General features: G+C 30.7%; 1 protein-coding gene across 2 annotated transcripts in view; it reads left to right on the forward strand.

The window, feature by feature from the left end:
- Window positions 1–5255, forward strand: part of LOC128858864 (serine/threonine-protein phosphatase beta isoform) — a 115242-nt gene extending 109987 nt beyond the window's left edge. For both annotated transcript variants that reach the window (XM_054095407.1, XM_054095408.1), the window contains 4 exons: window positions 980–1327; window positions 1399–1742; window positions 4673–4807; window positions 4882–5255. In XM_054095407.1, coding sequence (XP_053951382.1) covers window positions 980–1327; window positions 1399–1742; window positions 4673–4807; window positions 4882–4998 — 944 coding nt within the window. In that variant the 3' untranslated portion in view covers window positions 4999–5255. The remainder of the gene's footprint in view (window positions 1–979; window positions 1328–1398; window positions 1743–4672; window positions 4808–4881) is intronic.
- Window positions 5256–12292: the final 7037 nt, after the last annotated feature.

Below are 12292 nucleotides of genomic sequence, written 5' to 3' on the forward strand. Positions count from 1 at the left end.
ATAAAAACTATGAGTTTCCCCTTTTTCGGCATATTTTTGGCTTCAGCTGCTATGCAATTTCAACTCTTTCCTGCCAACACAAATACACACATGTTTACTCTACCTAACGGAGAATGCATTAAAAATTGTTTGAAGTTTGTGCTTGCTAAAAATACTGCGTAAAACGTATCAGCTGTCTGAGTATTTTATTTTTTAATGTATACAATGTCGAAAGTTTGCCCAAACTCAAGGAATTATTTAGTTGGTGTCTGTATTTTGAAATCTCGAAAAACGCAATTTTACTGCTTCTAAGAGTGAGATTTTTAATAACTTTGGGTTTAGATCTGGGAAATAATAAAAAAAATTTTATTTCGAAAAACCATAACTGCTTGGCATGTTTCTTAGATTGACTTCAAATGAAAAATTGTTATAATTTTGCCGAAATATTTTAAATTCGTTTTTATTATGAATTTAAATTCTTGCTGGTTGTATTTTTAGCATTTACGTGTGTATGAATTTTGTATTCATTGCTTCGTTTCATCAAAGTTGATATTAGCAAAGCCAAACTATCACTAATGGTGCTCACAATTTTTCTTTATATTTTCAAATTTTTTCTTATAATTTATTTACTCCTTTATAATTCATTTCTAATTTTATTATTCAAATCTCAATATTATTTGTAAAATAAAAAAAAATTTTAAATATAGTAAATGAAAATGAAATTTAAAAAATAAGGAAATAAAACCCATCGCTCTCAATCAAACTTCAGAAAGTGTGCTACACAAGTTGTTATTCTCTGACTTCTATTTGCTAGCCGTCTAACCTCTATTCCGCATATAGCTTCTTTCTCCTCAATCGTCTATTGTAATCTTGAATGTTGTCGCCCCATCATGTCCGTCAATTATGTTGCTAATTAAATATCCACCCTCTATATGTACACCCAAAATTATACTTCGTTCCATATTAATAATATTTTTTTCTATTTTTTTGTCATTTCCAGTGCGCAGCTGTCGTGCCGGCAAATCTGTACAAATGTCCGAGGCTGAAGTGCGCGGTCTCTGTTTGAAGTCACGTGAAATTTTCCTTCAACAACCTATTCTCCTGGAACTCGAGGCACCGCTCATCATATGCGGCGACATACATGGCCAATATACAGACTTATTGCGCCTCTTCGAATATGGTGGCTTCCCACCAGCAGCCAATTATTTATTCCTTGGCGATTATGTGGATCGGGGTAAACAATCGTTGGAGACTATTTGCCTGCTATTGGCCTACAAAATAAAATATCCCGAAAATTTCTTCTTGCTGCGCGGCAATCACGAATGCGCCAGTATTAATAGGATCTATGGTGAGTGTGTGTGCGTGTGTGTTTAAAAATTTGAATGTGTCTTTAAATCGTTTGCTCTTCATCTCGTTTAGGCTTCTATGATGAGTGCAAACGCCGTTACAATGTAAAATTGTGGAAGACGTTCACAGACTGCTTCAATTGCCTACCCGTTGCCGCCATTATTGATGAGAAGATTTTCTGTTGCCACGGTGGCCTGAGTCCTGATCTGCAGGGTATGGAACAGATACGTCGCCTTATGCGTCCAACTGATGTACCCGATACCGGCCTATTGTGCGATTTGCTATGGAGTGATCCGGATAAGGATGTGCAGGGTTGGGGTGAGAATGATCGTGGCGTGAGTTTCACATTTGGTGTTGATGTGGTGTCGAAATTCTTGCATCGGCACGAACTGGATCTCATCTGTCGAGCGCATCAGGTGAGTGGGAGGAGGAACCAGTGCGATTTCCTAGGCGAAAGTTGTGTAAAAGTAATATTCGAACATTTTATCGAGTATGGGAGCCATTTTTGATAATTTAAATATCAGCCTTAGAAAATATGAAACTTTATTTTCGAAAATATGGCTTTGCACATGAAGCATGTATATTAGATTTTCGAAAATAATTTCCGAAGTTCATATGAAAGTTCTATCTGAAAAAGAGTGGAACGAATATCGGAATAACCGAGTGTGTGAAAATTCTGTAAAAGTAATACTCGAATTTTCTTTTCGTATATGGGACTTGTAAGTAAAGGATCGTAATGACATCACCATCGTCATCATCATCATCATATCATCACAGTTCGGGGTGAACCATTTCTTCCTTTACAATTAGCCTCCACGTCGCTCGGTCATCGCCTTTACATCGTTTTCTCGGCCGGTCTCTTCTTCTGTCGCCTTGACGATTTGTTTCAAAAGGGTTCTATCTTTGCTCATTCGTAAAATGTGACCGTAACATGACACTTAGCTCAAAACATTTCGAAATTAATTTAGGATCAGAACGAAATACGGGAATGAGTAGGAAATTGTATATTTTCTACAAATATGTAAAATATTTAGCTGAAAATGTAACTCAACATAGGGGAATTTAGTTTGGGACTGCGATTGATTTTAGTATACTAAATGCGCACTATTTTCGAGAAATATGAGCACAAATGTACACTTTTGGAAATCTTTAAAATAACTTAAACTTAAAACTTGTTTTGAAACTCAAAAGATTTTGAAAAAGTGTAAACTCAATTTAATTTATGTGTTATTTCGTTTATTTTTCGGGCCCAGCTTAATTGTCGATAGTAATATTTAATTCGATTTTATTTCGATAGCACTTCGAAAACATTTCAATTTATAATTTTCTGAATAATCTTTTTTATGTGAACGAGAAATTTGCTTAATGTGCAATTTCATTAAGTTCGGATGCATCTTCTTTGGCTGCGATGAAATTCCATTTTTCTCGACACACTCTGAAAGTGATTTTCGAAAATATCTCGATACATTTTTGGCTCTCAATGGTTTGGCTCGATTTCAGTATTTATTATTGAAAATACAACTTTACAACATATCCGCCGGCTTACAGTGTGAAACTATACATCAATTCTGGTAAATTTTTTTTTTTACCAGTGTCGATGATTTTTCTGCTTATATCTATCTACTCGTACGTTGAACATTTTTGTGATTTGCGTTTTTTTGTGTTTTTGTTTTGTATACGAATTTTTGAGCTTTGAGTTATGCGTTTTTTTATTTCATGGACTGTAATTTTATGAAAAAAAAAATTTAATACAAAAACAAAAAAATTAAAATTTGGTAGTTCCATCAAATACTTTTTCATGTCAAGGCCAGTTCGTCATTGCAATGTAATTGGAGAAAAATAATTTAAAAAGTATATTCGAAAATAAATCCGTACGTTTTTTTTCTATTTAGTTATAACGTTTTTCTTACGAAAACTTTGAATTGATTTCTTTCTTGCTACTTTTACGAAAAAAATTCCTTTAAACTGGAATCAATCTCTGAATACATGTTTTTCGAACATGTTAAATTTTTGCACAGGCCTCTTTTATTAGTGTGTAAATCTATTTGAAAGAATTTTGTTAAAATAATTGCATATTTTTTTATTGATATCAGTATTTTTACCTCAATAATTTTTTTTTTGAAAATTTCAAAATTTTTTGAACATACCAATTTTTTATGACAATGATGATGATTTTTTATGACAATGACATCAATAATTTTTTTTCGAACACGCTAATATTTTACACAGTGTATACCAATGAGTGTGTAAATCTATTGAAAGAATTTTCTTAAAAGAATAGCACCTTTTTTGATAGATATCAATTTTTTTTTCTCAACAATTTTTTTTTGAGCATGCCAAATTTTACACAGTGCTCTTTTATGCGTAGGTCTCTTGTAAGAATTTTCCTAAAATAATAGCGCCTTTTTTAATTGATATCAGTGTTTTTACCTCGATATTTTTTTTTTTTCGAAAAAACAAATTTTTTTCGAACATGCAAAATTTTTGCACCGTGCTCACTAATGAGTCACTTGGTAAAATTTTTATTGAAATGAGTAAAATATTGCCGAAACCACGAGAAATCGGTGAAATTATGTGTTAATTTTTGTGATGGGATTCTAAAATGTCGTGTGAAGATTTTTTTAATAATAATAATTCGAGATTAAAGCTAAAAGTGTGGTTATAGGAATACTAAAAACGCCAAAAAATACAAATATGTAACAACAAAAAATGGCCTTTCTTAAAAATTTTTAACATACGGCTTAAAAAATTTGAACTTTCGGTAAAAAGATTTTCAAATCTTTTTAAAATTGCAAAATATAATTTGGTTTTTTTTTTCTCTTTTTTCTCTTTTTTTATTTTATTTTGTTTTATTTTTTAATTTTTTTTAATACCCTTTTTTTTATATTTTTTTTTCATTTTTTTTCATTTTTTTTAATACTTTTTTATTTTTTTAATACTTTTTTTTCATTTTTTTTAATCCTTTTTTTATTTTTTAATACTTTTTTTTATTTTTTTTATACTTTTTTTATTTTTTTTTAATACTTTTTTATTTTTTTTTATTTTTTTTATTTCTTTTTTTATTATTATTTTTTATTTATTTTTTTATTATTTTTTTTTATTTATTTTTTTTTTATTTTTATTTTTTGGTTAGGTAAACGAAACAAAAGCTAGCTAGCCTTTTTTGGTTTATTTTCGTAAACTTCTAAATTTTCCGTTTCCATTGTTCGTAGGGATGTAATTGGTAACCTTGAAGTAACTCCTAATTTTAAACGCTGCTATTTTCGAAATACATGCCATTGCGCCTACGATACTTTTGTAGTTGTATCTTTATACCAACGTATTTTGTGTTTATACTCAATTGCAGGTCGTCGAAGATGGCTATGAATTCTTTGCGCGCCGTCAACTGGTGACCCTCTTCTCGGCGCCAAACTACTGTGGTGAATTCGACAATGCTGGCGGAATGATGACTGTGGATGACACGTTAATGTGCTCATTTCAGGTACGTGCACACATACATATACATTTAACATTTCGAGAAACTATTTTATAATAATTTCCAACTTTATTGTACAGATACTCAAACCATCGGAGAAGAAAGCGAAATACTTGTACAGCGGCATGAACTCGTCGCGACCGACTACACCACAACGCAATGCACCGCTAATAGCATCGAATAAAAAGGGCAAATAATATATCCATCCACTTCCATTTCCTTAAAAGTTAATTAATTACTATATTAAATTAAAATTCGAGAATATTCATGAAAATGCAAACAAACAAAATCACAAACGATGTAACAACAAAAATAATAAAAAGGAAAAGCAGACGAAGCGCGCTAGCAGCAAGTGAGAAGGCAGAAATTCAAAAGTAAAAAATACCAAAAAAATATCACAAAAAAATACAAAACAAACAACAAAAAAAGATACAAAAAAAAAAACAAAACGAAAGAATTAAACAGTGAGATATCAGCAATTACAGCAACAATAATGCAAACACAATACACAGATTACAAAGAAATACAAGAAAATGTGCAACCAAATTAAAGTAAAAGAGAAGAGAAGAAAAAACAAAAATAAAGCAGCAACTGCAAAGATTTATTAAAATAAATATTTCAAGTATAAGATTTTATTTAAAAGTATATATAAAATGCTTGTAAAATGGCTGCAGTCAGACACACCAGTAATGATAAATGTACTGATTTTATTTTCCTTTTTGTTTTTTGTTTTAGTAAAGCGTAAAATAAACTGTTTGAAAATTTATAAAATTTATATATGATCCACAATTGAAAATAAGAAACGCATGTTGTAAATTATTGTTGTGTAAGAGCGTAAAGCGAAAAAATTTATTGTACTATATGCTAAATAAACAACAAAGTTACCGAGTTACAGATCTGCATTCAAATACATACATACATGCATACAAATTTGTTATAAAAAGGTTGAATCAAATTTTGTGTGGTAATAGCTGTGCTATTTGTTGGGGTGAGTGGGAGGAATGGAAAAAGTACAAGTGCGGTAAAGAAAAATGAGTTGGAAGAGGAGGATTCTCAGGCAAATTTTCTATATAAGTTTTTATTGGAAAATGAAAAACAAAAAAAACAAAAAATAATATTTTAAACCACCTTTTTAAAAGTTCGAAAGTTGTATTTGTTAGCTATTTTTGGTTTCGATATTTCTCTAAAAAGTATTCGTTTACAGAGTTGCGAAATTGTACAGTAAGGCTTTTTTTAACGTCGAAATTTACTAACTGTAAGTAATTCAGCGCAAAAGGCCATGAGCAGGACGTGCAAACCTCATAAAGAATCTAATCTAATCTAAGGAATTCAGCGCAAAAACGTATTTTCGAAGTTGCAAGTGGCAGATCACCTCGTTCTAAGAAGAATATTGAAAGTAGTAATATGAATTTGAGAGTTTTCTTGAATGCCTGGTTCACTGGTGAATAGAAATACAGTAGTAAAAATAAAAATTTAGCAGACGTTAACTCCTCAGATTGGGAAGTAGTTTAATATTTTCGAAACCAGTCCGACTTCATAAACTTTTTGTAAATTTTCCTGCCATTTTTGAAGCATAACACTCGAATTAGTTGCAAGTTTGAAAATGAATAAAAAAATATTTGCAGGCAGCGCAGCATCGTAAAAAGGGATTGAACAACTTTCGAAAAAAGTCATTATTTAAAATTTGTATGCTTTTAAAAATTGCATATGCACAACAAAGATTACAATATTTTTTTTATTTCGCAATGAGTATAATTTAATCAGTGTAAAGTTGCATATACCTTTATCAATAAAAACAGTTTTATATGCAAATATTATAGAAAAAGTGTTTTTTAAATTCGTTTTTGAACACATAAACTGATTATAATATTGAAAAAATATAATTTTGCAGATACAAATTCCCCAGAAATATGTGAATGTGTTTTTGAAATTCCTATTTGCGTTTTTAAAGTTATTTGGAAGTCTCAAATATTTTGGAGAACTTTCTTTTTTCCCAAAGTGATATCGAAATATAAAATAGAATGCAAATATTTTGAAGAAATATATTTTCGAAATTCTTATATGCGCTTGTAAAGTTATCTCGAGGTTCAAAAAGCAATGCTGGGTTTCCGCCAGGCACGTTACAAAATCTCTTACAAAGATAATACTTTTCTGATGTTTGACACTTATTTTGCATGGATAAGAGATTTTTGTGTAAATATTATATTTTCGAAGTTCATATTTGAGCACTTAAAGTAAATTCAATGTATAAAATAGAAAGTTGAAGAGTTTACCTTCGCTACAAATGCAAATATTTTATAGGGAAGTGTTTTCGAAGTTCGTATTTGAAGACTTAAAGTAATTTCGAAGTATAAAATAGAACACTGTAATGTTCAGTTTCGCACCGTACACGAATATTTTGAATGAATTTGTTTTCGAAGTTTAAAATTCAAGACTTGAAGTGATTCCGAAGTATATAATGGAACGTTGAAAAGTTTATTTTCGCATCGTATGCAAATATTTTATAGACATTTATTTTCGAAGTTCGTATTTGAACACTTAAAGGGATTTCGAAGCTTTAAATAAAACACTGTAAAGCTCAGTTTCGCATCGTATGCAAATTTTTTGGAAATATTTGTTTTCGAAGTTCATGTTTGGGCACTTTAAGTTATTTCGAGGTGTAAAATAGAATGTAATGATTGGTGTCGCATCGTTCGTATTTGAGCTTTTAGAGTGATTCCGAGGCATAGAATATAGCGCTGTAAAACTCAGTTCCGCACCGTTTGCAAGTTTTCCATACTTTCGAAGTTCACTTGTAATTTCGAAGTTAACATTTACACACTAAAAAAAAAATCGAATTCAAAGTAAAGTTCACTTATTGCTAATTTCGATTTAGGACGAAAATAAAAGAGAGAGAGAGAAAGAGAGCGAGCTGTAGAGAAAAAAGGTAGAAGTATGTTGTAATTAGTTGAAAGCGCAACTTTAGTAAACCTAAAGTACAGCCTTATTATTTATTAGTACTTTAAATAGAGGGGAATGAATTTTTTAGGAAAAACCATTGAATTTTTATTTACAGTTAGGCTAAATCGCTTTTATTTGTTTTAGTATTTTTTTGTTTTTGTTTTAAAGAGTTTTTTTGTGAATTTCGTACTTCTAACTTACATATATGCGCTAAGCGGCTTCGAATGCATTCATTTGAACTCACAGGATAATATATTTTCAAAGTCAACTCAATCAATTGCTGTTTTAATAGAGCCTAGAGAGTTTTTTCAAAGCGTGGTAAGGCCAAAAATACCTGCAAACGAATGTAAGGATAACGAATGTGCTTAAAGCACAAGGGCACTGAGTGTTGCATAGACATGAAAGGATATGTGCGAGTAGTGGTGTGGTGTCTTAGCCAGCGTTGATGTGAGCGTTGTATCTGGTAGTTGTAGTTTTTAATTGAAAAGAAACATAAAAAGTGAGCTAAAACAAATAATCTATTTATATATATATGCCTAAACGATGGAAACTATATGTATATATACATATATATGTATAACAGTATATATTTATTTAAAGCATACAAGTTACTAATACCTACTACATACATACAGATCAAAGTTGTCTGTAGATATGCAGCCAAAATGTTGCAGAAAAGTGAGCAGAAAATTAATAACTAATTATTAAAAAATAAAATAATAAAATATAATGCAAAAAAAAGTATAAAACAAATAAATCACAAGCGCAGTGCATTCAGTGGGTATGTTAACGTTTGTTAGAAAGTGAATAAGAAAAAAATTATAAATTAAAAAAATCGAATAAACCGAAAAAGCAAACGTAAAAGGCTAATTATTTATATTATATTATTATAAACAATATATGTGTGTATGTATTTATTCAAAGTAAATTTAAATTACCAACATTTTTTCTACTTTGAATAAACAAATAGTTTTCAATGCGAAAGAAAAACGAAAATGAATGAAAAAAAATAATAAAAATAAAATTAATTACATGAAAAAACAGCGAAGCATGTCCAGGAGCTAAAAACAAAGAAAAAAAACGAAATAATTAAGAGCAAATTAAAAACAAAAATTATGTAAAGCAATACCTACAACATACAAAACTTATTGTACTACACTATGCTAAGAGTGTTTTCTTTCTTCGAAAAAAATAAAATAAATAAAAAAATGGCGTTACGAAAATTTCGCCATACGCAAGGCGAAAGAGTTGCATATTTCATATGAGCATCGAACAAGAAAAGCATTCAACTCTATCTACTGAAAGTCGTTTGTACGACTTTTTTATGTACCATTGTACAGAAATATTTGTGTGACAAGCGCGCAGTATTTATTTGAAATTTATTCTGAAATGGAGCGGTCATCAAATGAAAATCTGAATTTTAAGTATTCTCATATATAGAGTAAATATAATAAGCAGCAGAAATGCTCAACAAGGCAAATATTTAATGTCATTCATCTGAGCTCACCGTAGCAGGCCAGAGAGTGAGACACGCCTTTTAGTTGATTACTTTCTTGAAATCTCGTTTGTTAAATATAATACAGTTTTATGACTGACTTCCATTTTTTCTAACAATTAAGCTTTTCTCACTACTACTTCGACAAACATACGTAAATAAATATGTAGAGGTTAGAAAACGCTGCTCGTTGGCCATGTCGGAGTGCAACAGTTTGAGCAAACAACAAGAAAACTTGGCAGCCTTGACGAAGGAAACGCAATAAATGCAACATGCATTTACAACGAAAAAAGAAAACACTATTAGTATATCATTTGAAAATGAAGAAAACAAAAATATTAAAAAAATTCTGCATAGCTCACAATTTGTTGATTTTATAACACAATTTTCTACTTTTTCAAAGAATTTAAAAATTCAAATTCCCAAAGCACTTTTTGGTTTGCTATTCATATTTACTATTTTCATATTTCAGCGTAAAACTTATTTTTTACTTTTTATTAAAATATAAAAAAATTATTAGGAAACTAAAGAGTAGTCGCTTCTTAAGAAATATTCAAATAAAAAATTCTACCGCTAAGATTTGTTAAAGTTAAAAGCGGTTTGCCAACAATAAAATTTCGAGTTGTTAGAATTTTAGTTTGCCAGAGAAAGACTCAAAGCCTTGTCTGCGAGAAGCCTCATTTTGATGAATTCTGGATAGAACTGAATGAATGGTGAACAAGTAGAAGCAATAATTCGACATCTTACTTAGTTTGCGCACTACCGATTGCTAAAAACAATACAAGTAATAAGTATACAATAAAAAAAGAATAAACAACAATTCCTGCGAGCTTAAAAAAATAAAATAAAAAACAGGAAAATGTTTTTGAACGAAGTGGAAGTGAAAAATATACATAACAAACAAAGCTTATGTATATTGGATTCGAATGTTCCAAATTTTATTTCAGTTCAAAAACCACGATTTTCGAAGTTGAATATGTGAAATAAATTTCGAAAACCAAACAAAGCATATTTGGTTTCGAATGTTCGATCATTATATTTCAGTTCGAAAACCATGATCTTCGAAGTTGAATATGTGAAATAAATTTCGAAAAACAAACAAAGCATATTTGGTTTTGAATGTTCGATCATTATATTTCAGTTCAAAAACAATTATTTTCGAAGTTGAATATGTGAAAAAAATTTCGGAAAATAAAGCGTATTTGGTTTCGAATGTTCGAAGCTCAATATGAGAAACAAATTTCAGCATTCAAATGAATGCCAAAATTTTCCAACTGCTTTTGTTTTTCCCCGTTTGGTTCCAATAAGAATTCGCCATGATATTTAAGCGCCTTTGAACACAGGATGAAGAAGTCAAAATATACGCATTTTGTTAAGATTAAAAACAGTTTTTTTTGTTTTGAAATTAATGAAAATTAAACCAGCTCCGCACGAGCTGTAAACTTCTACAATTATCGAGTTTCGACTGCAGTTAATTAAATCCTAGAAATTATAATAATACGATTATTTATGTAATATTTCTTTGTTTGTATTTAAGCTAAGTTTTCTTGTTCTACACCTCAACCAAGAAACCATCGTACCAATAACACTACACCTATCGGTAATTTCAGCACCAACACTAACACCAACACCCATTCTTCTATAACTAGAAAGTACTATAAAATGTGTAATAACGATTCGATTTGTTATCTTAAGTATATTATTATATACATACATACACATCTGTTGACCTATCAGCTGAGCATTTCAAATATAAATTATAATTGAAAACCTTTGGTTTGTGTATTTATTGATTTTCAAAGGATTTTCTGCGTTTTCGTGTTTTATTTCAGGCCCTCGCCTCATTTGAAATGGTGTTTCTTTAAAAGCGTGTAGAACGGAAACGAAAAAAGATTTTTTATTTTTGTTTTCAGTATTTTATTTTTTGATCCATTGTTAAAAAATAAAAATTTTGTTTTTTGTCATACGAGGTTCGTTCAAAAAGTTTTGAAGGCTGAAAATGGGTCTTCCAAAAACGATATGCCGCTGGCGACCCGAATTCCGGGACTCACAGGTGTCTGAAATCAAAAAGACAAAAAGGTTCTTGTTTAATATGAATGTCGTTATCGTGTGAACTACGATCATTAAAAAAATCAGAAAATGGTGGACGTTCAAAGATGAAAAACCGTTTTTATTACCATTTTTGTTTTACTTTAAAGGTTGAAAAAAAAAAAAACAAAAAGTATGTTTTCAGAATGATCGTAGTTCGCACCATAACGACATCAATTAAATTTTATTTCATCAAAATCGGTTCAGAAGACCATTTTTTGAAGGCTGACAACTTTTTGAACGAACGCGTATGACCAACAATTTTTTTTATATTTTTTAACAATGAATAAAACAATAAAATACTGAAAACAAAACACCATTTTAAATGAGGCGATGGCCTTCAATCTTTTTTTGTATGTACATATTTATTGATTTTTTGATGCTGATTGATTCTTGGACTCCTCTATAATGGAAATGTCGGATCTTATGCCTGTCGAATGTCTGCTTGTCGCTATTGCGTGTGCCGATGAGAAGAGGAGCCCATAACCTCACTTTTTACAAATATTTTGTGGTGTATATGGCTATTGGGATCGTGGATTATGAACTGGCGGTTATAACTGAACACTCTGGGCGTGAGGAAAATGTTTCTGTAACGTAGCCTGTTGTTATAGCGATAAGTCAGCGCCAAAGTAAAGAAGGAAGATCGCACATAGCTTCACTTCTTGTAAGCGGTTACGCTTTTTGTTGTGTAAGTAGGCATGGTGCCGAAACAAATGTTTTCCTATGTTGACTACTTCTCGCTTTCGTCTTAATTTGGGTCCATGAGAGAGATTCGTCAATTTCAAAAAATTCTTCATTAAGGCTATATCGCCAAGATTCTTTAGCGGGACCCTTGCGGCGCGAACGTTGTGGATTCAAGTCCAGTCCAGTGCCATTCTACTTATGTCGGTCGGTGGCTTGCGTAACGTATAGCCACTACAATTCCATTAGCGCTCTCGTATTTCAATGCCAATTGATTTCTAGAAAAA

This window comes from Anastrepha ludens, chromosome 3 (genome assembly GCF_028408465.1).
Source record: "Anastrepha ludens isolate Willacy chromosome 3, idAnaLude1.1, whole genome shotgun sequence".
NCBI classification, from domain to species: Eukaryota; Metazoa; Arthropoda; class Insecta; order Diptera; family Tephritidae; genus Anastrepha; species Anastrepha ludens.